Below are 27,686 nucleotides of genomic sequence, written 5' to 3'. Positions count from 1 at the left end.
CCTCGCGCGCGCTCTCGCTCCCTCGCGCGCGCTCTCGCTCCCTCGCGCGCGCTCTCGCTCCCTCGCGCGCGCTCCCTCACTCTAGCTCCAGCGCGCTCTCGCTCTCTCTCGCGCGTGCTCTCGCTCTCTCTCGCGCGTGCTCTCGCTCTCTCTCGCGCGTGCTCTCGCTCTCTCGCGCGCGCTCTCTCGCGCGCTCTCTCGCGCGCGCTCTCGCTCTCTCGCTCTCTCGCTCCCTCGCTCCCTCGCTCTCGCTCTCTCGCTCTCTCGCTCCCTCGCTCTCTCGCTCCCTCGCGCGCGCTGTCTCTCGTGCGCACTCTGTCTCTCGCTCTCTCTCGCTCTCTCTCGCTCTCTCTCGCTCTCTCTCGCTCTCTCTCGCTCTCTCTCGTGCTCTCTCGCTCTCTCTCGCGCGCGCTCTCGCTCTCTCTCGCGCGCGCTCTCGCTCTCTCTCGCGCGCGCTCTCGCTCTCTCTCGCGCGCGCTCTCGCTCTCTCTCGCGCGCGCTCTCGCTCCCTCGCGCGCTCCCTCGCTCCCTCTCGCGCTCCCTCGCTTTCGCGCTCTCTCTCGCGCTCTCTCTCTCGCGCTCTCTTTCTCGCGCTCTCTCTCTCGCGCTCTCTTTCTCGCGCTCTCTCTCTCGCGCTCTCTCTCTCGCGCTCTCTCTCTCGCGCTCTCTCTCTCGCGCTCTCTCTCTCGCGCTCTCTCTCGCGCGCGCTCTCTCGCGCGCGCTCTCTCGCGCGCTCTCTCTCGCGCGCGCTCTCGCTCTCTCTCGCGCTCGCTCTCGCTCTCTCTCGCGCGCGCTGTCTCGCTCCCTCGCTCTCGCTCTCGCTCCCTCGCGCGCGCTCTCGCTCTCCCTCGCTCTCGCTCCCTCGCGCGCGCTCTCGCTCTCCCTCGCTCTCGCTCCCTCGCGCGCGCTCTCGCTCTCCCTCGCTCTCGCTCCCTCGCGCGCGCTCTCGCTCCCTCGCGCGCGCTCTCGCTCTCGCTCCCTCGCGCGCGCTCTCGCTCTCGGTCCCTCTCGCGAGCTCTCGCACCCTCGCGCGCGCTGTCTCTCGCGCGCACTCTGTCTCTCGCTCTGTCTCTCTCGCTCTCTCTCGCTCTCTCTCGCTCTCTCTCGCTCTCTCTCGCTCTCTCTCGCTCTCTCTCGCTTTCTCTCGCTCTCTCTCGCTCTCTCGCGCTCTCTCGCGCTCTCGCTCTCGTGCTCTCTCGCGCTCTCTCTCGCGCGCGCTCGCTCTCCCTCGCACGCGCTCTCGCTCTCCCTCGCGCGCTCCCTCGCTCCCTCTCGCGCTCCCTCGCGCTCCCTCGCGCTCCCTCGCGCTCCCTCGCGCTCCCTCGCGCTCCCTCGCGCTCTCTCGCGCGCGCTCTCGCTCTCTCTCGCGCGCGCTCTCGCTCTCTCTCGCGCGCGCTCTCGCTCTCTCTCGCGCGCGCTCTCGCTCTCTCTCGCGCGCGCTCTCGCTCTCGCTCTCTCTCGCACTCGCTCTCTCTCGCACTCGCTCTCTCTCGCTCCCGCTCTCTCTCGCTCTCGCTCTCGCTCTCTCTCGCGCGCGCTCTCGCTCTCGCTCTCTCTCTCGCGCGCGCTCTCGCTCTCGCTCTCTCTCGCGCGCGCACTCGCTCTCTCGCGCGCGCTCTCGCTCCCTCGCGCGCGCTGTCGCTCCCTCGCGCGCGCTGTCGCTCCCTCGCGCGCGCTGTCGCTCCCTCGCGCGCGCTCTTGCTCCCTCGCGCGCGCTCTTGCTCCCTCGCGCGCGCTCTCGCTCTCTCGCTCGCGCTCCCTCACTCTCGCTCCAGCGCGCTCTCGCTCTCTCTCGCGCGCTCTCTCGCTCTCTCGCGCGCTCTCTCGCTCTCTCGCGCGCTCTCTCGCGCGCTCTCTCGCGCGCGCTCTCGCTCTCTCGCTCCCTCGCTCTCGCTCTCTCGCTCCCTCGCTCTCTCGCTCCCTCGCTCTCTCGCTCCCTCGCTCTCTCGCTCCCTCGCGCGCGCTGTCTCTCGTGCGCACTCTGTCTCTCGCTCTCTCTCGCTCTCTCTCGCGCTCTCTCGTGCTCTCTCGCTCTCGTGCTCTCTCGCTCTCTCTCGCGCGCGCTCTCGCTCTCTCTCGCGCGCTCCCTCGCTCCCTCGCTCCCTCGCTCCCTCTCGCGCTCCCTCCCTCTCGCGCTCCCTCCCTCTCGCGCTCCCTCCCTCTCGCGCTCCCTCCCTCTCGCGCTCCCTCGTTCTCGCGCTCCCTCGTTCTCGCGCTCTCTCTCGCGCGCTCTCTCTCGCGCTCTCTCTCTCGCGCTCTCTCTCTCTCGCGCTCTCTCTCTCTCGCGCTCTCTCTCTCGCGCTCTCTCTCTCGCGCTCTCTCTCTCGCGCGCTCTCTCTCGCGCGCTCTCTCTCGCGCGCTCTCTCTCGCGCGCTCTCTCGCTCTCGCTCTCTCTCGCACTCGCTCTCTCTCGCACTCGCTCTCTCTCGCACTCGCTCTCTCTCGCTCTCGCTCTCTCTCGCTCTCTCTCGCTCTCGCTCTCGCTCTCTCTCGCGCGCGCTCTCGCTTTCGCTCTCTCTCTCGCGCGCGCTCTCGCTCTCGCTCTCTCTCGCGCGCGCACTCGCTCTCTCGCGCGCGCTCTCGCTCCCTCGCGCGCGCTCTCGCTCCCTCGCGCGCGCTCTCGCTCCCTCGCGCGCGCTCTCGCTCCCTCGCGCGCGCTGTCGCTCCCTCGCGCGCGCTGTCGCTCCCTCGCGCGCGCTGTCGCTCCCTCGCGCGCGCTCTTGCTCCCTCGCGCGCGCTCTTGCTCCCTCGCGCGCGCTCTCGCTCGCGCTCCCTCACTCTCGCTCCAGCGCGCTCTCGCTCCCTCGCGCGCGCTCTCGCTCCCTCGCGCGCGCTCTCGCTCCCTCGCGCGCGCTGTCGCTCCCTCGCGCGCGCTGTCGCTCTCTTGCTCGCGCTCCCTCACTCTCGCTCCAGCGCGCTCTCGCTCTCTCTCGCGCGTGCTCTCGCTCTCTCGCGCGCGCTCTCTCGCGCGCTCTCTCGCGCGCGCTCTCGCTCTCTCGCTCTCTCGCTCTCTCGCTCTCTCGCTCTCTCGCTCCCTCGCTCCCTCGCTCCCTCGCTCTCGCTCTCTCGCTCTCTCGCTCCCTCGCTCTCTCGCTCCCTCGCGCGCGCTGTCTCTCGTGCGCACTCTGTCTCTCGCTCTCTCTCGCTCTCTCTCGCTCTCTCTCGTGCTCTCTCGCTCTCTCTCGCGCGCGCTCTCGCTCTCTCTCGCGCGCGCTCTCGCTCTCTCTCGCGCGCGCTCTCGCTCTCTCTCGCGCGCGCTCTCGCTCCCTCGCGCGCTCCCTCGCTCCCTCTCGCGCTCCCTCGCTTTCGCGCTCTCTCTCGCGCTCTCTCTCTCGCGCTCTCTTTCTCGCGCTCTCTTTCTCGCGCTCTCTCTCTCGCGCTCTCTCTCGCGCTCTCTCTCTCGCGCTCTCTCTCTCGCGCTCTCTCTCTCGCGCTCTCTCTCTCGCGCTCTCTCTCGCGCGCTCTCTCTCGCGCGCGCTCTCTCGCGCGCTCTCTCTCGCGCGCGCTCTCGCTCTCTCTCGCGCTCGCTCTCGCTCTCTCTCGCGCGCGCTGTCTCGCTCCCTCGCTCTCGCTCTCGCTCCCTCGCGCGCGCTCTCGCTCTCCCTCGCTCTCGCTCCCTCGCGCGCGCTCTCGCTCTCCCTCGCTCTCGCTCCCTCGCGCGCGCTCTCGCTCTCCCTCGCTCTCGCTCCCTCGCGCGCGCTCTCGCTCTCGCACCCTCGCGCGCGCTGTCTCTCGCGCGCACTCTGTCTCTCGCTCTGTCTCTCTCGCTCTCTCTCGCTCTCTCTCGCTCTCTCTCGCTCTCTCTCGCTCTCTCTCGCTCTCTCTCGCTCTCTCTCGCTTTCTCTCGCTTTCTCTCGCTCTCTCTCGCTCTCTCTCGCTCTCTCGCGCTCTCTCGCGCTCTCGCTCTCGTGCTCTCTCGCGCTCTCTCGCTCTCCCTCGCACGCGCTCTCGCTCTCCCTCGCGCGCTCCCTCGCTCCCTCTCGCGCTCCCTCGCGCTCCCTCGCGCTCCCTCGCGCTCCCTCGCGCTCCCTCGCGCTCCCTCGCGCTCCCTCGCGCTCTCTCGCGCGCTCTCTCTCGCGCGCGCTCTCGCTCTCGCTCTCTCTCGCGCGCGCTCTCGCTCTCTCTCGCGCGCGCTCTCGCTCTCGCTCTCTCTCGCACTCGCTCTCTCTCGCACTCGCTCTCTCTCGCACTCGCTCTCTCTCGCTCCCGCTCTCTCTCGCTCTCGCTCTCGCTCTCTCTCGCGCGCGCTCTCGCTCTCGCTCTCTCTCTCGCGCGCGCTCTCGCTCTCTCTCGCGCGCGCACTCGCTCTCTCGCGCGCGCTCTCGCTCCCTCGCGCGCGCTGTCGCTCCCTCGCGCGCGCTCTTGCTCCCTCGCGCGCGCTCTTGCTCCCTCGCGCGCGCTCTTGCTCCCTCGCGCGCGCTCTTGCTCCCTCGCGCGCGCTCTCGCTCTCTCGCTCGCGCTCCCTCACTCTCGCTCCAGCGCGCTCTCGCTCTCTCTCGCGCGCTCTCTCGCTCTCTCGCGCGCTCTCTCGCTCTCTCGCGCGCTCTCTCGCTCTCTCGCGCGCTCTCTCGCGCGCTCTCTCGCTCTCTCGCGCGCTCTCTCGCGCGCGCTCTCGCTCTCTCGCTCCCTCGCTCTCGCTCTCTCGCTCTCTCGCTCCCTCGCTCTCTCGCTCCCTCGCTCTCTCGCTCCCTCGCGCGCGCTGTCTCTCGTGCGCACTCTGTCTCTCGCTCTCTCTCGCTCTCTCTCGCGCTCTCTCGTGCTCTCTCGCTCTCGTGCTCTCTCGCTCTCTCTCGCGCGCGCTCTCGCTCTCTCTCGCGCGCTCCCTCGCTCCCTCGCTCCCTCTCGCGCTCCCTCCCTCTCGCGCTCCCTCCCTCTCGCGCTCCCTCCCTCTCGCGCTCCCTCCCTCTCGCGCTCTCTCTCGCGCGCTCTCTCTCGCGCTCTCTCTCTCGCGCTCTCTCTCTCTCGCGCTCTCTCTCTCTCGCGCTCTCTCTCTCGCGCTCTCTCTCTCGCGCGCTCTCTCTCGCGCGCTCTCTCTCGCGCGCTCTCTCGCTCTCGCTCTCTCTCGCGCGCGCTCTCGCTCTCGCTCTCTCTCGCGCGCGCTCTCGCTCTCTCGCTCCCTCGCTCTCGCTCCCTCGCTCTCGCTCCCTCGCGCGCGCTCTCGCTCTCCCTCGCTCTCGCTCCCTCGCTCTCGCTCCCTCACGCGCGCTCTCGCTCTCCCTCGCTCTCGCTCCCTCGCGCGCGCTCTCGCTCTCCCTCGCTCTCGCTCCCTCGCGCGCGCTCTCGCTCTCCCTCGCTCTCGCTCCCTCGCGCGCGCTCTCGCTCTCCCTCGCTCTCCCTCGCTCTCGCTCCCTCGCGCGCGCTCTCGCTCTCTCGCTCCCTCGCTCTCGCTCCCTCGCGCGCGCTCTCGCTCTCCCTCGCTCTCGCTCCCTCGCTCTCGCTCCCTCGCTCTCGCTCCCTCGCGCGCGCTCTCGCTCTCCCTCGCTCTCGCTCCCTCGCGCGCGCTCTCGCTCTCCCTCGCTCTCGCTCCCTCGCGCGCGCTCTCGCTCTCCCTCGCTCTCGCTCCCTCGCGCGCGCTCTCGCTCTCCCTCGCTCTCCCTCGCTCTCGCTCCCTCGCGCGCGCTCTCGCTCTCCCTCGCTGTCGCTCCCTCGCGCGCGCTCTCGCTCTCCCTCGCTGTCGCTCCCTCGCGCGCGCTCTCGCTCTCCCTCGCTCTCGCTCCCTCGCGCGCGCTCTCGCTCTCCCTCGCTCTCGCTCTCTCTCTCGCGCTCTCTCGCGCGCTCTCGTGCTCTCTCGCTCTCTCTCGCGCGCGCTCTCGTTCTCCCTCGCGCGCGCTCTCGCTCTCCCTCGCGCTCTCCCTCGCGCTCTCCCTCGCGCTCTCCCTCGCGCTCTCCCTCGCGCTCTCTCTCGCGCTCTCTCTCGCGCTCTCTCTCGCGCGCTGTCTCGCGCGCTGTCTCGCGCGCTGTCTCTCGCGCTGTCTCTCGCGCGCTCTCGCGCTGTCTCTCGCGCGCTCTCGCTCTCTCTCTCGCGCGCTCTCGCTCTCGCTCTCTCTCTCTCGCGCGCGCTCTCGCTCTCGCTCTCTCTCGCGCGCGCACTCGCTCTCTCGCGCGCGCTCTCGCTCCCTCGCGCGCGCTGTCGCTCCCTCGCGCGCGCTGTCGCTCCCTCGCGCGCGCTGTCGCTCCCTCGCGCGCGCTCTTGCTCCCTCGCGCGCGCTCTTGCTCCCTCGCGCGCGCTCTTGCTCCCTCGCGCGCGCTCTCGCTCTCTCGCTCGCGCTCCCTCACTCTCGCTCCAGCGCGCTCTCGCTCTCTCTCGCGCACTCTCTCGCTCTCTCGCGCGCTCTCTCGCTCTCTCGCGCGCTCTCTCGCGCGCGCTCTCGCTCTCTCGCTCCCTCGCTCTCGCTCTCTCGCTCCCTCGCTCTCTCGCTCCCTCGCTCTCTCGCTCCCTCGCGCGCGCTGTCTCTCGTGCGCACTCTGTCTCTCGCTCTCTCTCGCTCTCTCTCGCGCTCTCTCGTGCTCTCTCGCTCTCGTGCTCTCTCGCTCTCTCGCGCGCGCTCTCGCTCTCTCTCGCGCGCTCCCTCGCTCCCTCGCTCCCTCGCTCCCTCTCGCGCTCCCTCCCTCTCGCGCTCCCTCCCTCTCGCGCTCCCTCCCTCTCGCGCTCCCTCCCTCTCGCGCTCCCTCGTTCTCGCGCTCTCTCTCGCGCGCTCTCTCTCGCGCGCTCTCTCTCGCGCTCTCTCTCTCGCGCTCTCTCTCTCTCGCGCTCTCTCTCTCGCGCTCTCTCTCTCGCGCGCTCTCTCTCGCGCGCTCTCTCGCTCTCGCTCTCTCTCGCTCTCGCTCTCTCTCGCACTCGCTCTCTCTCGCACTCGCTCTCTCTCGCACTCGCTCTCTCTCGCACTCGCTCTCTCTCGCTCTCGCTCTCTCTCGCGCGCGCTCTCGCTTTCGCTCTCTCTCTCGCGCGCGCTCTCGCTCTCGCTCTCTCTCGCGCGCGCACTCGCTCCCTCGCGCGCGCTCTCGCTCCCTCGCGCGCGCTCTCGCTCCCTCGCGCGCGCTGTCGCTCCCTCGCGCGCGCTGTCGCTCCCTCGCGCGCGCTGTCGCTCCCTCGCGCGCGCTCTTGCTCCCTCGCGCGCGCTCTCGCTCGCGCTCCCTCACTCTCGCTCCAGCGCGCTCTCGCTCCCTCGCGCGCGCTCTCGCTCCCTCGCGCGCGCTCTCGCTCCCTCGCGCGCGCTCTCGCTCCCTCGCGCGCGCTGTCGCTCTCTTGCTCGCGCTCCCTCACTCTCGCTCCAGCGCGCTCTCGCTCTCTCTCGCGCGTGCTCTCGCTCTCTCGCTCTCTCGCTCCCTCGCTCCCTCGCTCCCTCGCTCTCGCTCTCTCGCTCTCTCGCTCCCTCGCTCTCTCGCTCCCTCGCGCGCGCTGTCTCTCGTGCGCACTCTGTCTCTCGCTCTCTCTCGCTCTCTCTCGCTCTCTCTCGTGCTCTCTCGCTCTCTCTCGCGCGCGCTCTCGCTCTCTCTCGCGCGCGCTCTCGCTCTCTCTCGCGCGCTCCCTCGCTCCCTCTCGCGCGCTCCCTCGCTTTCGCGCTCTCTCTCGCGCTCTCTCTCTCGCGCTCTCTTTCTCGCGCTCTCTCTCTCGCGCTCTCTCTCGCGCTCTCTCTCTCGCGCTCTCTCTCTCGCGCTCTCTCTCTCGCGCTCTCTCTCTCGCGCTCTCTCTCTCGCGCTCTCTCTCGCGCGCTCTCTCTCGCGCGCGCTCTCTCGCGCGCTCTCTCTCGCGCGCGCTCTCGCTCTCTCTCGCGCTCGCTCTCGCTCTCTCTCGCGCGCGCTGTCTCGCTCCCTCGCTCTCGCTCTCGCTCCCTCGCGCGCGCTCTCGCTCTCCCTCGCTCTCGCTCCCTCGCGCGCGCTCTCGCTCTCCCTCGCTCTCGCTCCCTCGCGCGCGCTCTCGCTCTCCCTCGCTCTCGCTCCCTCGCGCGCGCTCTCGCTCCCTCGCGCGCGCTCTCGCTCTCGCTCCCTCGCGCGCGCTCTCGCTCTCGGTCCCTCTCGCGAGCTCTCGCACCCTCGCGCGCGCTGTCTCTCGCGCGCACTCTGTCTCTCGCTCTGTCTCTCTCGCTCTCTCTCGCTCTCTCTCGCTCTCTCTCGCTTTCTCTCGCTCTCTCTCGCTTTCTCTCGCTTTCTCTCGCTTTCTCTCGCTTTCTCTCGCTCTCTCGCGCTTTCTCTCGCTCTCTCGCGCTCTCTCGCGCTCTCTCGCGCTCTCTCGCGCTCTCTCGCGCTCTCTCGCGCTCTCGCTCTCGTGCTCTCTCGCGCTCTCTCTCGCGCGCGCTCGCTCTCCCTCGCACGCGCTCTCGCTCTCCCTCGCGCGCTCCCTCGCTCCCTCTCGCGCTCCCTCTCGCGCTCCCTCGCGCTCCCTCGCGCTCCCTCGCGCTCTCTCGCGCGCGCTCTCGCTCTCGCTCTCTCTCGCGCGCGCTCTCGCTCTCTCTCGCGCGCGCTCTCGCTCTCGCTCTCTCTCGCACTCGCTCTCTCTCGCACTCGCTCTCTCTCGCACTCGCTCTCTCTCGCTCCCGCTCTCTCTCGCTCCCGCTCTCTCTCGCTCCCGCTCTCTCTCGCTCTCGCTCTCGCTCTCTCTCGCGCGCGCTCTCGCTCTCGCTCTCTCTCTCGCGCGCGCTCTCGCTCTCTCTCGCGCGCGCACTCGCTCTCTCGCGCGCGCTCTCGCTCCCTCGCGCGCGCTGTCGCTCCCTCGCGCGCGCTCTTGCTCCCTCGCGCGCGCTCTTGCTCCCTCGCGCGCGCTCTTGCTCCCTCGCGCGCGCTCTTGCTCCCTCGCGCGCGCTCTTGCTCCCTCGCGCGCGCTCTCGCTCTCTCGCTCGCGCTCCCTCACTCTCGCTCCAGCGCGCTCTCGCTCTCTCTCGCGCGCTCTCTCGCTCTCTCGCGCGCTCTCTCGCTCTCTCGCGCGCTCTCTCGCTCTCTCGCGCGCTCTCTCGCGCGCGCTCTCGCTCTCTCGCTCCCTCGCTCTCGCTCTCTCGCTCTCTCGCTCCCTCGCTCTCTCGCTCCCTCGCTCTCTCGCTCCCTCGCGCGCGCTGTCTCTCGTGCGCACTCTGTCTCTCGCTCTCTCTCGCTCTCTCTCGCGCTCTCTCGTGCTCTCTCGCTCTCGTGCTCTCTCGCTCTCTCTCGCGCGCGCTCTCGCTCTCTCTCGCGCGCTCCCTCGCTCCCTCTCGCGCTCCCTCCCTCTCGCGCTCGCTCCCTCTCGCGCTCCCTCCCTCTCGCGCTCCCTCCCTCTCGCGCTCCCACGTTCTCGCGCTCCCACGTTCTCGCGCTCTCTCTCGCGCGCTCTCTCTCGCGCTCTCTCTCTCGCGCTCTCTCTCTCTCGCGCTCTCTCTCTCGCGCTCTCTCTCTCGCGCGCTCTCTCTCGCGCGCTCTCTCGCTCTCGCTCTCTCTCGCGCGCGCTCTCGCTCTCGCTCTCTCTCGCGCGCGCTCTCGCTCTCTCGCTCCCTCGCGCGCGCTCTCGCTCTCCCTCGCTCTCGCTCCCTCGCTCTCGCTCCCTCACGCGCGCTCTCGCTCTCCCTCGCTCTCGCTCCCTCGCGCGCGCTCTCGCTCTCCCTCGCTCTCGCTCCCTCGCGCGCGCTCTCGCTCTCCCTCGCTCTCGCTCCCTCGCGCGCGCTCTCGCTCTCCCTCGCTCTCCCTCGCTCTCGCTCCCTCGCGCGCGCTCTCGCTCTCTCGCTCCCTCGCTCTCGCTCCCTCGCGCGCGCTCTCGCTCTCCCTCGCTCTCGCTCCCTCGCTCTCGCTCCCTCGCGCGCGCTCTCGCTCTCCCTCGCTCTCGCTCCCTCGCGCGCGCTCTCGCTCTCCCTCGCTCTCGCTCCCTCGCGCGCGCTCTCGCTCTCCCTCGCTCTCGCTCCCTCGCGCGCGCTCTCGCTCTCCCTCGCTCTCGCTCCCTCGCGCGCGCTCTCGCTCTCCCTCGCTGTCGCTCCCTCGCGCGCGCTCTCGCTCTCCCTCGCTCTCGCTCCCTCGCGCGCGCTCTCGCTCTCCCTCGCTCTCGCTCTCTCTCTCGCGCTCTCTCGCGCGCTCTCGTGCTCTCTCGCTCTCTCTCGCGCGCGCTCTCGTTCTCCCTCGCGCGCGCTCTCGCTCTCCCTCGCGCTCTCCCTCGCGCTCTCCCTCGCGCTCTCCCTCGCGCTCTCCCTCGCGCTCTCCCTCGCGCTCTCCCTCGCGCTCTCCCTCGCGCTCTCCCTCTCGCTCTCCCTCGCGCTCTCTCTCGCGCTCTCTCTCGCGCTCTCTCTCGCGCTCTCTCTCGCGCTGTCTCGCGCGCTGTCTCGCGCGCTGTCTCGCGCGCTGTCTCGCGCGCTGTCTCGCGCGCTGTCTCTCGCGCTGTCTCGCGCGCTGTCTCTCGCGCTGTCTCTCGCGCGCTCTCGCGCTGTCTCTCGCGCGCTCTCGCTCTCTCTCTCGCGCGCGCTCTCACTCTCGCTCTCTCTCGCGGCGCTGTCGCTCTCTCGCGCGCGCTCTCGCTCCCTCGCGCGCGCTCTCGCTCCCTCGCGCGCGCTCCCTCACTCTCGCTCCAGCGCGCTCTCGCTCTCTCTCGCGCTCTCTCGCTCTCTCGCGCGCGCTCTCGCTCTCTCGCTCTCTCGCTCTCTCGCTCTCTCGCTCCCTCGCTCCCTCGCTCCCTCGCTCTCTCGCTCCCTCGCTCTCTCGCTCTCTCGCTCCCTCGCTCTCTCGCTCCCTCGCTCTCTCGCTCTCTCGCTCTCTCGCTCTCTCGCTCCCTCGCTCCCTCGCTCCCTCGCTCTCTCGCTCTCTCGCTCCCTCGCTCTCTCGCTCCCTCGCTCTCTCGCTCCCTCGCTCTCGCTCCCTCGCGCGCGCTGTCTCTCGTGCGCACTCTGTCTCTCGCTCTCTCTCTCTCTCTCTCGCTCTCTCGCGCTCTCTCGTGCTCTCTCGCTCTCGTGCTCTCTCGCTCTCTTTCGCGCGCACTCTCGCTCTCTTTCGCGCGCACTCTCGCTCTCTCTCGCGCGCTCCCTCGCTCCCTCTCGCGCTCCCTCCCTCTCGCGCTCCCTCCCTCTCGCGCTCCCTCCCTCTCGCGCTCCCTCCCTCTCGCGCTCCCTCCCTCTCGCGCTCCCTCGCTCTCGCGCTCCCTCGCTCTCGCGCTCTCTCTCGCGCTCTCTCTCTCGCGCTCTCTCTCTCGCGCTCTCTCTCTCGCGCGCTCTCTCTCTCGCGCGCTCTCTCTCTCGCGCGCTCTCTCTCGCGCGCTCTCGCTCTCTCTCGCGCGCTCTCGCTCTCGCGCGCTCTCGCTCTCTCTCGCGCGCTCTCGCTCTCTCTCGCGCGCGCTCTCGCTCCCTCGCTCTCGCTCTCGCTCCCTCGCGCGCGCTCTCGCTCTCCCTCGCTCTCGCTCCCTCGCGCGCGCTCTCGCTCTCGCTCCCTCGCGCGCACTCTCGCTCTCGGTCCCTCGCGCGAGCTCTCGCTCCCTCGCGCGCGCTGTCTCTCGCGCGCACTCTGTCTCTCGCTCTGTCTCTCGCGCTCTCTCTCGCTCTCTCGCGCTCGCGCTCTCGCTCTCGTGCTCTCTCGCTCTGTCTCTCGCGCGCGCTCTCGCTCTCTCTCGCGCGCGCTCTCGCTCTCTCTCGCGCGCGCTCTCGCTCTCTCTCGCGCGCGCTCTCGCTCTCCCTCGCGCGCTCCCTCGCTCTCCCGCTCGCTCTCCCGCTCGCTCTCCCTCTCGCTCTCCCTCTCGCGCTCCCTCGCGCTCTCTCTCGCGCTCTCTCTCGCGCTCTCTCTCGCGCTCTCTCTCGCGCTCTCTCTCGCGCTCTCTCTCGCTCTCGCTCTCTCGCGCTCTCTCTCGCTCTCGCTCTCTCTCGCTCTCTCTCGCTCTCGCTCTCTCTCGCTCTCTCTCGCTCTCGCTCTCTCTCGCTCTCTCTCGCTCTCGCTCTCTCTCGCGCGCGCTCTCGCTCTCGCTCTCTCTCGCGCGCGCTCTCGCTCTCGCTCTCTCTCGCGCGCGCTCTCGCTCTCGCTCTCTCTCGCGCGCGCTCTCGCTCTCGCTCTCTCTCGCGCGCGCTCTCGCTCTCTCTCGCGCGCGCTCTCGCTCTCTCTCGCGCGCGCTCTCGCTCTCTCTCGCGCGCGCTCTCGCTCTCTCTCGCGCGCGCTCTCGCTCTCTCTCGCGCGCGCTCTCGCTCTCTCTCGCGCGCTCTCTCGCTCTCGCTCTCGCTCTCTCGCTCCCTCGCGCGCGCTCTGTCTCTCGCTCTCCCTCGCTCTCGCTCCCTCGCGCGTGCTCTGTCTCGCTCTGTCTCTCGCGCTCTCTCGCTGTCTCGCTCTCGCGCGCGCTCTCGCTCTGTCTCTCGCGCTCTCTCGCTCTCTCGCTCTCGCGCTCTCTCGCTCTCGCTCTCTCGCTCTCGCGCGCGCTCTCTCGCTCTCGCGCGCGCTCTCGCTCTCGCGCACGCTCTCTCGCTCCCTCGCTCTCGCTCTCGCTCCCTCGCGCGCGCTCTCGCTCTCCCTCGCTCTCGCTCCCTCGCGCGCGCTCTCGCTCTCCCTCGCGCGCGCTCTCGCTCTCCCTCGCGCGCGCTCTCGCTCTCCCTCGCTCTCGCTCCCTCGCGCGCGCTCTCGCTCTCGCTCCCTCGCGCGCGCTCTCGCTCTCGCTCCCTCGCGCGCACTCTCGCTCTCGGTCCCTCGCGCGAGCTCTCGCTCCCTCGCGCGCGCTGTCTCTCGCGCGCACTCTGTCTCTCGCTCTGTCTCTCGCGCTCTCTCGCGCTCTCTCTCGCTCTCTCGCGCTCGCGCTCTCGCTCTCGTGCTCTCTCGCTCTGTCTCTCGCGCGCGCTCTCGCTCTCTTTCGCGCGCGCTCTCGCTCTCTCTCGCGCGCGCTCTCGCTCTCCCTCGCGCGCGCTCTCGCTCTCCCTCGCGCGCTCCCTCGCTCTCCCTCTCGCTCTCCCTCTCGCTCTCCCTCTCGCTCTCCCTCTCGCGCGAGCTCTCGCTCTCGCTCGCTCTCGCTCTCTCTCGCTCTCTCTCGCTTTCGCTCTCTCTCGCTCTCTCTCGCTCTCTCTCGCTCTCTCTCGCTCTCGCTCTCTCTCGCTCTCTCTCGCTCTCTCTCGCTCTCTCTCGCTCTCGCTCTCTCTCGCTCTCTCTCGCTCTCTCTCGCTCTCTCTCGCTCTCTCTCGCTCTCGCTCTCTCTCGCTCTCGCTCTCTCTCGCTCTCTCTCGCTCTCTCTCGCTCTCTCTCGCTCTCTCTCGCTCTCTCTCGCTCTCTCTCGCTCTCGCTCTCGCTCTCTCTCGCGCGCGCTCTCGCTCTCGCTCTCTCTCGCGCGCGCTCTCGCTCTCGCTCTCTCTCGCGCGCGCTCTCGCTCTCGCTCTCTCTCGCGCGCGCTCTCGCTCTCGCTCTCTCTCGCGCGCGCTCTCGCTCTCTCTCGCGCGCGCTCTCGCTCTCTCTCGCGCGCGCTCTCGCTCTCCCTCGCGCGCGCTCTGTCTCTCGCTCTCCCTCGCTCTCGCTCCCTCGCGCGCGCTCTGTCTCGCTCTGTCTCTCGCGCTCTCGTGCTCTCTCGCTGTCTCGCTCTCGCGCGCGCTCTCGCTCTGTCTCTCGCGCTCTCTCGCTCTCGCGCTCTCTCGCTCTCGCGCTCTCTCGCTCTCGCTCTCGCTCTCTCGCTCTCGCGCGCGCTCTCTCGCTCTCGCGCGCGCTCTCGCGCACTCCTCTCCCACCGCAAACCCTTATTTCCCTAAAAATATGTTCTCGTCATTCTTATCCTCATATTATTTTTGAACTGTGTTTCACCCTGTTCACTCCTGCCCACATGTGGCCTTTCTTTTCAGGCAGGCTATATACCAAAAGAGCAGTGAAAATTTCCAGGATGACTGTACAAAGCAGTTAGTGGGCAGCATTATCATGACCAAGTATAATAATCGCACGTACCGCATTGATGACATAGACTGGGACAAAGCGCCAACAAGCTACTTCCAGATGGCAAATGGCAGAGAGATTACCTTCTGTGACTACTACAGGTGAGCAGGAGTGTAGCAAAACAAGAATGGCAATTGCTAACTTGTCCACATGCACATAAACGGAGCAGGGGATTGACTGCACTTGCTCCACTACTTAACTGATTCTGAGATTTAAATCCACCTTCCTGCTGCTCCAATATCCATGATTCATTGAAAAACCAAATATTTGTCTGTTTGAGTTTTAAGTATGTTTAACAATGGTGTGTCCACAACCCTTTCGGCTAGAGAGTTCAAAAGACTGTTGAGTGAAGAAATCGTTCCTCTTATTCAGTCCAATATGATGATCAGCTAACCCTGAGACTTTGTCCCTGTGCAATGGACATTGCCCTATTCAGCAGATCCGGAGTTTCAGTGAGATTGCCTTTCTTTCTCCCCCCCCCCCCCCCCCCCGCAAGTCTAGAGAATGTGGGTGCTATTTATACAGGATTTCCTCACAGCATAACCAGGGACCAATCAAGCGAACTGTCACAGTCATATCTCCAATGCAAATATATCATAGCCATACAGCGTGGAAGCAGACCCTTCGTTCAAACTCATTCATACTAACCAGATACCCAATTTCAGTCTAATCCCATTTGCCAGCATTTGGCCCATATCCATCTGAACCCTTCCTATTCACATCCAACCAGATGCTTTTAAAACATTGTAATTGCACCAGCCTCTTCCACTTCGTCTGGCAGCTCATTCCATTCATGCACCACTGTTTTGTGTGGAAAAAGTTGCCCCTTAGGTCGCTTGTGTATCTTTTCTACTGTTGCCTGAGACCCAAGCTGTCTAGTTTTGGACTATCCGCTCCCTGGAGAAAAGACCTTGTCTGCTTATTGTATCCATGCCCCTCATGATTTTTTGAACCTCTATAAGGTCCCCTCTTATTCTGTGACTCAACAGGGAAATTAGCTCAAGCCTATTCAGCCTTCTCCCTATGGCTGAAATTATCGTAAATCTTTTCTGAACCCTTCCTACAGCAGGGAGACCAGAATTGCACGCAATATTCCAGACATGGCATAACCCATGGGCTGAACAGCTGCAACATGACCTCCCAACTCCTACACTCGATGCCCTGACCAATAAATGCAAGCATACCAGACCCCTTCCTCACTGTCCTATCTATCTACAACTCCACTTGCCAAGAACATTGAAGCTGCACCCCAGGTCTCTTTGTTCAGCAACACTTCCCAGGACCTTACCTTTAAGTGTCTAAGTCCTGCCCTGGTTTGCCTTTACAAATCGCAGCTCCTTGGCCCACCTGATCAAGATCCCGTTGTTCTCTCAGGGAGCCTCCTTCACTGTCCACTACACATTTATTAACCATATCTCATGTGTACTCATCCAAATCATTTAGATAAATGACAAAAAGCTGTGAACCCAGCACCTATCCTTGCGGCACTCCACCGATCACAGGCCTCCGGTCTGAAAAGCAAACCTCCACCACCCTCTGTGTTCTGCCTTTGAGCCAGTTCTGTATCCAAATAGCTAGTTCTTCCTGAATTCTGATTTCTAACCTTGCTAATCAGTCTACTGTGGGGAGCCTTGTTGAACGCCTTACTGAAATCCACATAGATCACATCCACCACTCTGCTCTCATCAATCCTTTTCGTTACCACTTGAAAAAACTCAATCAAGTTAGTGAGACACAATTTCCCACACACAGCCATGTTGACGATCCCTGATCGGTCCTTGCCTTTCCAAATACATGGCACCATGTTAGTCACCCTCCAGTCTTCCAGCACCTCACCTGTGCCTTTCGTCGATACAGTATATCTCAGCAAGGGGCCCAGCAATCTCTTCCCTCACTCCCCAGAGTTCTCAGGTACACCTGATCAGGTCCTGGGGATTCATCCACCTACATGAGTTTTAAGACGTCCGGCGCCACCGTGTCTGTAATATGGACATTTTTCAAGGTGTTGAAATTTTTTTTCCCCATGTTCCATCTCATGTCTCCTTTTAGTTCTCCTGATTTCCCAAGTCTGACTGCCTTCGTACTCTTCTTGGGATTCACTTGATTCCTGCTGTCTGTACCAAACACCTGCATTCTTCTTGTTTTTGACCAAAACATCAAAAGGAGTTTCACATACATCTCGGTATGATCTTGGCAAAGTTCTGGGAAATTAGATCGAGTCATTTTTTTATCCTGTGCTGCATTTTCTGTATTTCCAATTAGTACTAATGCCTTGTGAATCAAAATCCTCCTTCCCACACTGCTCTTTGAGCTACACTTAATATTTTCTAATCTGCTTGGCTGTGTACCAAGTGTTGTCTGGCTTGATAACAATCCAGAAATCACTATCTTTAATGTTCTGTACTTTATTTGGACCTTAGCACTATGAGCTTTTACAGCAGAGTGTTAATCTGAGAACTACCTGTGTCATTGAATCCTTTGAAGTTGGGTCCATTTCCCACACTGCAAGTTTTTCTCCGCCCACAAGGAGATATTCTCAATTCTGGCACTGTAACATTCAGAGCTTCTAGATGTGGTTACTGAGGACAATATCTATCCATCTGACAATGCAGTCCCCAATCTCAGTCGGTTCTGCCTGATTAGCGTCCTGCCCTGTGATGCCAGGCTAGTTTGTTCATCCACCTTGCAGTCCTGTCCTTTATCCACGTTGGGGAACACAGGCTTGTGTTATCCAGCATGTGATCCTGCCTGGGTATATCGGATTAAGCATTCCATACTCAGGACAAGAAAAAAGAGGTAGAAAAATAAACAAATGGCTGAAAACTGATTCTGAGAGGGCATGGTGACGTTCTTCATGATGTTCTGACATTTAGACACAGTACTTGTCAGTGGAAAAATGATGACATTACTTGTGTTATCAGGATAAAGTTCACTTGCAGCATGTTATTTTAAACAGTTCTGTTCCCTAAAATTCACTGAAACTTACAATTCACATTATAACCAAGTTGGAGAATTTCGGGATGGATTCCTTGAAGTGAATCTGAAGTGTTTCACTCATTTCAGTAGGATTGAAATGTTATCTTTGATATATTGGCTTTATGATTCCAGTCAAGCCTATGGGATTACCATTCAGGATTTGAACCAGCCTCTCCTTGTATATCGACCTAAACAGAAGTATGGACCACAGGGACAGGTACAAGTTAAAATCATTAAAATCTTGGTAAACTCCTTTTGGTTCTGCTCTCTGTGTTCTTCCCCATAACCTGCTTTGATTTCTTAGCTTATTGGATTTTATCCAGTTCCCTTTTGAAATTTGTTTTGAAGTCTGTTTCCATGACTGTGCCAGGAAATGCAGCCCAACAGGTAAAATGGAAACCAAAAGAACTGCGGATGCTGTACATCAGGAACAAAAACAAAGTTGCTGGAAAAGCTCAGTAGGTCTGGCGGCATCTGTGAAGGAGAAAACAGAGTTAACGTTTCGGGTCCGGTGACCCTTCCTCAGAACTGATGGTGGCTAGGAAAATGTCAGTTTATTTGCAGAAAATAGGGAGGTGGGTGGAGTAGGGAGTAAACGATAGGATAGAGCCCAGAGAGAGAGAACGATAGTTGGACAGACAAACGAGTCGCTAGCAATCAGGCTGGGAGGGTGAATAGTTGTTGGTGGGGGGGGCGAGTTGGGGGGAAGATTGTTAGTGACTAACAACAGCGGGTCTGTATTGGCAGGCTATGTGGTAACCAGGCCTGGTGAGTTGAGTTAGGGGGGCTGGGACATGGGAGGGTTTAGTCCCTAAAATTATTGAACTCAGTGTCAAGTCTGGAGGGCGCTAGGGCCCCCAGGCGGAAAATGAGGTGGTGTTTCTCCAGCTTGCATTGGGCTTCACTGGAACACTGTAGCAAGCCAGAGACCGAGATGTTGGCCAGGGAGCAGGGTGGTGTGTTAAAGTTGCAGGCAACATGTAGTTCAGGGTCTTTTTTTGTGAACAGAACGTAGATGTTCTGCGAAGCGATTGCCAGGCCTTTGCTTCATTCCCCAATGTAGGGGAGACCACATTTCTGAGCAGTGAATGCAGTAGACCAGATTCTGGGAAGTACAAGTGAAGTGTTGCTTCACGTGCAAGGGAGGAGGTAAGTGGGCAGGTGTTGCCCCTTTGCCGGTTACAGGAGAAGGTGCCGTGGGGAGGTGTTGGGAGCAAAGGAAGTGTGGACCACGGTGTCTCAGAGTGAACGGTCCCTGTGGAAGGGGAGGGGAGTACGTGTGTAGTGGTTACATCTTGCTGGAGGTGGCAGAAATGGCGTCTGATGATCTTCTGGATGTGGATGCTAGTGGAATGGTAGGGGAACCCTATAGCTGTTGCGGGAGGGAACAGAAGGGGTGAGGACGGAAATGTGGGAGATGGGTCAAACCTGGTTGAGGCCCCTGTCAACAAAAGAGGTGGGGAATCCTGGATTGAGGAAGAAGGTGGACATGTCGGAGGCTTCTTTGTCGAAATTGGCCTTATCTGAGCATTTGTGACGGAGAAGGAGGAACTGAGAAAATGGGATGCGGTCTTTACAGGAAGCAGGGTGTGAGGATGTATAGTCCAGATTGCCGTGGTTTTGTAATGGATATTAGTGGCCAGTCTGTCCCCAGAAATGTCAGGGAAGGGAAGGGAGGAGTCAGAGATAGACCAGGTGAAATTGGAGGCAAAATTGACGATGTTTTCCAATTCCAGATGAGTGAGGGAAGCAGCACCAACAATATCAGTGATGTATTGGAGAAAGAGTTTTGGGTGAGGTCCGGAATTGGACCAGAACAAGGAATGTTCGACATAACCTATGAAGAGACGGGCCTAATTAGGGCCCATGTGGGTACCCTTGGAAACCCCTCTAGCCTAAAGAAAATGAAAGGAGTTGAAAGAGAAGTTTTTGAGGGCAAGGACAAGCTCGACCAAGTGGAGGAGGGCGGCGGTGGTGTTGATTCAGGTCTTTGCTGTAGGAAGAAGCGGAGAGCCCTGAGACCCCCCTGGTGGGGAACGGACATGTAGAGGGATTGCACGTCCACGATAAAGAGGAGATGGCTGGAACCGGTAAACTGGAAGTTTTGAAGCTCTGACGTAAGGCGTCAGAGGAATCATGGATGTATGTGGGCAGGGATTGGACTGGGGTGGAGAAGACTGAGTCAGGGTAGAAAGACATGAATTCTGTGGGGCACAGGCAGGCTGAAAAAGTGGGTCTGTGCGTCAGTCCTGTTTGTGGATTTTTGGCAGAAGGTAGAAATAAGCTTTGTGGGGTTGGGGGCCTATTAGCTTGGAAGTGGAGGCAGCGAGAGAGATCACCAGATGAAATGAGATCAGTTACCGTAGTGGATACAATGGCCTGATGTGCCATGGTGGGGTCATGGTCCAGGGGAAGGTAGGAGGAGGATCTGAGAGCTGGCACTCAGCCTCTGCAAGGTAGAGGTCAGTACGCCAGACTACAACAGCACCACCCTTATTGGCAGGCTGAATGACAAAATCAGGGTTAGATCTAAGTGCATGGAGTGCAGTCAGTTTGGAGGGAGATAGGTTGAATGGAAAATTACCATGCTGCTTTAATGATATTCCTTAAATCTGTATCCTCTGGTTACTAACTCTCTTCCAGTTGGTAACACCTTTTCCTTCTTTACTCTTCAAGAATTTTTTTTTGTTTTTAAATAGCTGTGCTAAGTTTCCCCTCTTACTTCCTGAGCTCTAGCTCGGCTTCTGTCGCTTTTTGCAAATACTTAATCCAGGAACCATCTTTTTTTAACCCAACTTTGCTCCCACTGGAATATTCAACATCTTTGTTGAAGTGTGGTGTATGTCACGAGTGGGGATAAATTTCTGTGCCTTGTCTATTTGCATCATGTGTTTTCCAGTTCACTGAAATACCTCACAAAGTGTAGACATGGAGACTAGATGGGCTTCAGATCGGTATAACAGGTCGGCACAACATCGAGGGCTGAAGGGCCTGTATTGTGCTGTTATGTTCTATGATTATCTATGAAGATTTGCTTTCTGTGGGTAAGCTGGTCTCAGCATGAAAACTGTGTTCATAAATTTAACCTGTGCATATTTTTTTCCCACAGCCTATCCACAGTGAGATTCTCCTTGTACCTGAGCTGTCTTTCATGACTGGGATCCCTGATCAGATGAGGAAGGATTTCCGTGCAATGAGGGCAAGTAACAATTCTGCTGATCGATTGTCTCGCTTGGGTAACACAGTGTGGAGCTAGATGAACACAGGAGGCCGAGCAGCATCAGAGGAGCAGGAAAGTTTGACGTTTCGGGTCGAGACTCTTTTTCAGCCACAGATAACAAAATGTGGGTCTGGATGAACACAGCAGGCCAAGCAGCATCTTAGGAGCGGAGAAGTTGATGTTTCGCGCCTAGACCCTAGGCCTGAGGCCCGAAACGTCAGCTTTTGTGCTCCTGAGATGCTGCTTGGCCTCCTGTGTTCATCCAGCTGCACACTGTGTTACCTCGGATTCTCCAGGATCGACAGTTCCTACTATCTTTGTTTCACTTGGGTATTTTATTGTGTGGAGTACAATAGTAACCAACTGGTGTCACTCCATGTTGTGGGCACATACTGATGTGTGGCTTGCAGTGACCATAAGGTGCAAACATTTCCTTCATTGTAGAATGTAGAGGCTGTTGAGCCCATTGTTTCATGTAGCTCTCTGAAGGATCTATCCAATTCATTTCAATCCCCTGGTTTATCCACTGCTTTACAATTTTCAGGTTCAAGTGCAGAGTCAATTCTGACATCAAAGTTAGAATTGAATCAGCTGCCACCATCTGTTCAAGCAATGTATTCCAGATCATGTTAAACATTGGTTTTAAACCAAACTCATGTTCTTCTGTAATTTTTCTCCTGCGATTGGAAACAGCTTTTCTCTGTCAACTTAGAATCCCTCAAAACATTGAAAACCTCTTGAGGCTCCCTTGACGTTCCTTTTGAGGAACCTGAGTGAAATAGCAAACTGTTTGGCAGCACACCAACTGGAGGCGGTGAGTGGGGTATCTTAAACCTAAGGTATGAAAACCCATCTGTTACTCTTAGGGGAGATGGAGGGAGAGAGATTGGTGTTCGTTTTTGAGGTATGCAAGAGTCTGGGTAAAGGAGTCTTCGTTTCTGCAAGTGCAAGGAAGGCAGTGGATGGGCCTACGTTTATAATTTGGTCATGAGAGTGATGCCAAGGGACCACTTGCCATGTCGTGCTGATAAAATAAATTAGAGAAAGGTTGAGCTTGAGATGAGTTTGAACATATCCACTTAATTCTGGTGAAAATGGATGGACTCACTAAGTGTTGCTCCAATATGTAGGGTACTGTAGCCTAGTGAGTTATGTTGTGTAGGTTAATAACCTAGAAATGTCTTAAGGAAGATTAGTGAAGAATAATTCACAAATTGGTGACTTTGTGATCATTTGTCCAAAACGGCAGCTGATTCATAAATGTCCTTTTGATAATAAAAATATGCCCTATCCGGTCTATCCTGTATGTGGTCTGATATGCAAATGTGTCAATGAAGTGTGTATATGTGCAGGCTTTCACTGTGACTGAGAGCAATTGGTACTCATTGGGACAATGTATCTGCAGTAAGCAGCACTCCTTCTGAATTGCACTGTTAGCGTCATTCTGAATTGAGCTCCTTCTTTTGAGTGGGATTGGAATCCTTGATCAGCTTCTGTTTAAGGTGGAAGTGGCACGACTGAGCCTTGACTCACAGTCATCAAAGTTAGCGACTATGGTTCCAGTTATAAATCTGATTTGGTTTTGGTTTGAACTTGTAGGACCTGGCTGTGCAGATCAACCTGACTCCAGAACAACACCATATGGCTTTACGAAAGTTGCTGAACAACATCAAGAAAAATGCCATTGTCCAAGAAGAACTGGCACACTGGGGGCTTATCATAGATGAAGATATTTATAAGGCAGGTATATGTGTTCTACCCTGTACAGAAGTAGCTTGCCCATCTGAAATGTTGGAGTGGGAGAGGCATGTTACAACAAATGGGCCATATGCCCCATGTGGAGAAGAAGCACGTCTGCCTAGTGATGCTAATGCAGGGCCAAGAAAATTCATTGAGTTTCTTTGTGTTACTTTGCAAAGTACCTGTGTGTAGTTACCAATTTACACTGGGATGAGCTCAGTAAAAGCCACAGTAAGCCAAGAATGTAAATTCATCATTTTCCTATTCTGGATCTTAGTGGAGCCTGGTAGCAAGTTGTTTTTCCAGCTTGTCCCTGTTACTACAGAACAGCCCATGCCCTGGAGGTCTTCAGGAAGCACTTGACAGCCAGTCAAATACTCTTACAGTTTAATTGTTGTTACAATGTCAAGAATGTGTCAGATGATATTCTCACAGCTTGATCCCATTGAATCTTTTAACATCCATTTGAAAGATCAGATTGGGCCGTATTTCATCCAGAAGCTAGCATCTCTGAAATGCAACACTGTCTTGGTGCTGACGTTAAAACTTCACCCTTTAGAATGATATTTGTGCACAGTACATGAGATGAGACTGCTATGCCTTGGGTCACAGTTAATACCTTTAAAAGAAGAAGGCAAGAAAACATGAGTAGAAAAGGCACTCCATATATTTCAGATGGGATATTGAACAGGGTGAATAATTAGCAAAATGAGCCAACTGTTTGTTGCACATCATGAAATAAACCATGCTTTCAAATCACAAGCCTGTCTCAATTATTTACAGTAACTCTTCGCCTTTCTTCCCCCTTGGTCAAATTATCTTTAATAGACGGAAGGAAGAATCTTACCTCCAGAAAAGATCATAGTACGGTACAAATCGTTTCCAAGTGGGACTGATGTTAACTGGTCGAGAGAGGTTGCACGAGAGAAAGTGATATCAGCGGTAAGCGGACTTGAGGATCCGTGCAGCAATCTGACATTCCCGCTGTCAGATGGAACTCTGGTCACGTGAGAATAAATTACTTCATGCAGTGAGTAGTTGGGTCTGAAATATGGTGCAAGAAATATGGCAGGGGGCAGGTTCTCTTGGAAGAAAGAATTAGATGATTATGTTACAAGAACTGATGTGCGGATCTGTGGGGGAAAAGACAGATTAGAACTGAACTGGTGCCAACACAATGGGCTGAATGGTCTCATTCTGCATCGTAACAATCCTACGAAAATCAGATTTATTGATGCACTTTATTCCATTGTCATGTATAAAGAGCTTAAAGGTTGGAATTAGCCAGTTAAGCCTTCCTATTTCCTGTTGGTTTTGTTGTTAGTGCATGCATTAAATCCCAGTCACCTTTCCAATCATAGAACCCCTTCACACATTCTCTTCGTGCATCAATCCAATGTCATATTGTACATGATATACAATCCTTTGAATACTTAGCTTCAGCATTCACCAGTGAGAGGGACCTTGACGTTAATGAGGACGGCGTGAAACAGGCGGATATGCTTGAACAGGTTGATGTTAGGAAGAAGGACATGCTAGAAAGTTTGTAAAACATGAAGATAGATAAGTCGCCTGAGCCAGATGGGATATACCCAAGGTTGTACTGGAAGTGAGGGAAGAGATTGCTGCCCCTTTGGCAATGATCTTTGCATTCTCAATGTCCACGGGAGTAGCACCAGAAGTTTGGAGGATGGCAAAATATTATTCCCTTGTTTGAGCAAGGAAATAGGGATGATCCTGGAAATTACAGACCGGTCAATCTGTCTTCTGTGGTAGGCAAATTATTGAAGAGGATTCTGAAAGATAGAATTTATGATTATTCGGAAAGCACTTTTTGATTCGAAATAGAGCGCATGGCTTTGTGAGGCGCAGGCCATGCCTCACAAGCCTTATTGAATTCTTTTGAGGATGTGACAAAATACATTAATGAAGGTAGAGCAGTGGATGTGGTGTATATGGATTTTATCAAGGTATTTGATAAGGTTCCCCATGGTAGGCTCATTCATAATGTAGAGAGGCATGGGCTTTTGGGAAATTCGGCTGTCTGGATACAGAATTGACTGTCCAATAGAAGACAGAAGGTGGTAGTAGAGGGAAAGTATTCAGCCTGGAGCTCGGTAACCAGTGGTGTTTCACAGGGATCTGTTCTAAGACCTCTGCTCTTTGTGATCTTTATAAATGACTTGGATGAGGAAGTGGAAAGGTGGGTTAGGAAGTTTGCCAATGACACGAAGTTTGGTGGAGCTGTAGACTGTGTGGAGGGCTGTTGTAGGTTGCAGCAAGACATTGACAGGTTGCAGAGCTGGGCAAAGAACTAGCAGATGGAAATCAATCTAGAAAAGTGTGAGGTGATTCATTTTGAAAGGTTGAATTTGAATACAGAATACGGGGTTAATGGCAGGATTGTGGGCAGTGTTGAGAAACAGAGGGATCTTGTGGTCCGTGTTGATAGATCCCTCAAAGTTGATAGTTTGTAAAGAAGGCATATGATGTGTTGGCTTTCATTAGTAGGGGAGTTGAGTTCAAGAGCCGTGAGGTTATGCTGCAGCTCTATAAAACCCTGGTGAGACCACACTTGGAATATTGTGTTCAGTCCTGATCACCTCATTCTGGGAAACGTGGAAGCTTTAGAGAGGGTGTGGAGGTGATTTAACGGAATGCTGCCTGGACTGGAGGGCAGTTATGAGGAAAGGTTGAGGGAGCTAGGTCTTTTTTCATTAGAGTGAAGAAGGATGAGAGGTGACTTGATAGAGGTGTATAAGATGATGAGAGACAGAGTGGATAGTGAGAGATTTTTTACAGGGTGTAAATAACTGTTATGAGAAGCCATAATTTTAAGGTGATTGAAAGAAGGTATAGGAGAGATGTTGGAGGTGGGTTCTTCACACAGTGTGGTGGGTGTGGGAAATGTGCTGCCAGCAGTGGTAGTGGAGTCGGATACTTTAGAGACTTTTAACCGACTCGAGGATAGTAAAATGTGAGGTATACAGAGTAGATTGATCTTTGTAGGATAATAGATCAGTATGACATCGTGGGCCAAGGGGCCTGTACTATGCTGTACTGCTCTATGTTCTATGATGTAGTTTCTGGCTCAATCACTGTTCCGCAAGTGTTGTCATTACAGAATTCCTGAGTAGAAACTCATTACTCAAGAATGTAGAGGCTTGCCAGCTTTTCCTGTATTAACAACTTGGTCTGGGCTTAGGCTTTGTCAGAGCCACATACCTGGTCTTTAAAATCTTCCATCTGTTTTAGTGCGCAGAGAAGTAAGCAGTCTTGATGCTGAGAATGAAATTCAAGATGATCTGGTCTGAACCACATCTGTGTATTTCCGAGATAGTAAGAACTGCAGATGCTGGAGAATCTGAGATAACAAGGTTTAGAGCTGGATGAACACAGCAGGCCAAGCAGCATCAGAGGAGCAGGAAGGCTGATGTTTCGGGCCTAGACCCTTCTTCAGAATCTGAAGAAGCATCATTGGATCGGAAAGGTTAGCTCTGATTTGTCTCCATAGGTGCTGTCAGACCTGCTGAATTTTTCCAGCAATTTGTTTTTATTTCCTGACTTCCAGCATCTGCAGTTCTTTTTTTTTTTGGCGTGTATTTTAATTTTGTTTAGAACATAACAGCACAGCACAATACAGGCCCTCCGGCACAACATCTCGGGCTGACCTATTATCCTACTAAGATCAATCTATCCTGCGTACCCTACATTTTACTATCCTCCATGTGCCTCTCCTAGACTCACTTAAAAGTCTAAAGTATCTGACTCCACTACCATTGCTAGTAGTGCATTCCACACGCCCACCACTCTGTGTTAAGAACCTACCTCTGACATCTCCCAATAGCTTCTTCCAATCACCTGAATAATTTGGTTGGTGTCAAATCCAGTTTTAATTATGTTTAACTTGGGGTTGCTAATCCCTTTAGCCTACTTCTGGGAACATGAAAACGGCATGGAACATGGAGTTAAAATAATGCCAGGACTCAGGGAATTGAAGGGCAGGGTGGGAGATCATATTTTTTTTGAAAAGACTGAATTTCAGAATTAGAGATTTGATTCCCTACCGTGTGGAAACGGGCCCTTCGGCCCAACAAGTCCACACTGCCCTTTTGAAGCATCCCACCCAGACCCATTCCCATCACCCTATAACCCACACACCCTTGAACACTACGGGCAATTTAGCATGGCCGATCCACCTAGCCTGCACATCTTTAGACTGTGGGAGGAAACCGGAGCACCCGGAGGAAACCCACGCAGACACGGGGAGAATGTGCAAACTCCTCACAGACAGCCGCCCGAGGCTGGAATTGAACCCGGGTCCCTGGCGCTGAGAGGCTGCAGTGCTAACCACTGAGCCACCATGCCGCCCCGTGTCATCAGGCCTTTCACAGCCTCACAATGACCAAAAGAGCTTCACAGCCAGGAGTCACTGCTGTGATTTAACAGTGGCAGCCAAATCATGCCAAATCGACTCTGACAGACAGACATGCAGGTCCTAAGAAGCTGGTTAAGAGTTAAATATGTGCCTGTGCACAGCAGCGTGAATTTTCTCAGCTCTTCCAGTAAGCTCTGCAGTGGGACTGGAATGCAAGGCCATGCTATTGAGAAGTGTGAGTGTTTGCCTTTGCGTCAGTACTGGCCTAAATAAGACTGAAAGGAAATTTTAAAATGCGTTGAGGAAGCTTGCAGGACTTGACTTCCCAGAAAGCTTTCACAGCATCACCAGCATGGAGATAGATTATCTGTTTGATGTGAAAGCTTGAGAATGGCCAAGAAAAGTTTTCTTTCTGGAGTGTTTGTAATGATTTTAAAAGTGTACTTCCTTGCTTTGAGCACAGGCCATGCTACACTGCTGGGCTCTCTTGTACACCAAGCAGAGTGCAACACATGCCAAGGATCTAGTCAGCTTCATGTCAAAGGTGGCAGAACCCATTGGAATGACATTCCAGCAGCCTGCATACATCGAGCTGAAGGACGATCGCACCCAGACTTATGTCCGAACTCTCCAATCCTACCTGGGGAGTAATGTACGTTCCAGGCTACTTGCCCTTCTATGTATCAGCTGGGGAAAATATAATTCTTAAATTCAGAATCTGCTAGTGTGTGCAGTGCTGAATTGTACTGGATGTATGTAGTCGCAGAGAATGGTTTGCTGAATGCACTTTGGAGCTTGAAATAGCTGTCTCGTAGCAGCCTGGCTGCTTATTTGGCTTTTCCAATACTAAATTGCTGACCTCTTCCCTTTATTTGATTCCTGAAGATTTTGAAAAGCAGTGCAGGTTTACAAGAGTGATAGAGCACGGAAAAAGCCCTCTAGCCATCGTGCCTGTAGCAACATGCCTACCACTAAAGGCACACTAATCCAATTCCCTGCAGTTGTCCCATATCCCTGAGTGTTGTGATATATCAAGTGCCCGGTCAAATTTTGTATTCTAAATGTTGTAAGTTTTTCGACTTCCACTAACTCCCCAGGCAGTGCATTCCAGATTCCCACCACCCTGTAGGTTAAATTTTCTTTTGTCCGATCTCCTGAATCTCCTGTTCCTGAGCCTAAAACCCTGGTGATTTGGCCCCTAAACCAAAGAGAACAGCTGCTGTCAATTCCACCTGTTCATACCCATTAATCTTATTCACTTCAGTCATGCTTCCCCCTCCTTCTGTGCTGCTTTAAAGGAAACAACCCAAGCCTACCTAGACACTGCTTATTGCTCATTTTCTCCAATTCAGGAAATATCCTGGTGAACCTCCCCTTTACCCTGTTGAGTCCTGTCACGTCTTCCCTGTAGTGAGGTGACCAGAAATACACACAGTAGTCCAGCTGAGACCTAACCAATGCTATGTATAACTCCAATATTACCTTCTTGCTCTCTGCTGTTTGCCATGACTGATGAAAGCAAATATCCCATATGCTGCTTTAACTATCCTG

The 27,686-nt window shown here is 57.4% G+C and overlaps 1 protein-coding gene across 1 annotated transcript in view; it reads left to right on the top strand.

The window, feature by feature from the left end:
* The window catches only part of piwil2 (piwi-like RNA-mediated gene silencing 2), an 87,091-nt gene that overhangs the window by 37,397 nt on the left and 22,008 nt on the right, over positions 1–27,686 (top strand). Inside the window, exons 8-13 of the mRNA XM_048522975.2 lie at positions 13,734–13,922; positions 16,930–17,014; positions 19,907–19,996; positions 21,617–21,757; positions 22,586–22,699; positions 26,599–26,787. Coding sequence (XP_048378932.2) covers positions 13,734–13,922; positions 16,930–17,014; positions 19,907–19,996; positions 21,617–21,757; positions 22,586–22,699; positions 26,599–26,787 — 808 coding nt within the window. The remainder of the gene's footprint in view (positions 1–13,733; positions 13,923–16,929; positions 17,015–19,906; positions 19,997–21,616; positions 21,758–22,585; positions 22,700–26,598; positions 26,788–27,686) is intronic.

Source organism: Stegostoma tigrinum, chromosome 40 (assembly GCF_030684315.1).
Source record: "Stegostoma tigrinum isolate sSteTig4 chromosome 40, sSteTig4.hap1, whole genome shotgun sequence".
NCBI lineage: Eukaryota > Metazoa > Chordata > Chondrichthyes > Orectolobiformes > Stegostomatidae > Stegostoma > Stegostoma tigrinum.
This window is presented reverse-complemented; position numbering and strand designations above follow the sequence as displayed.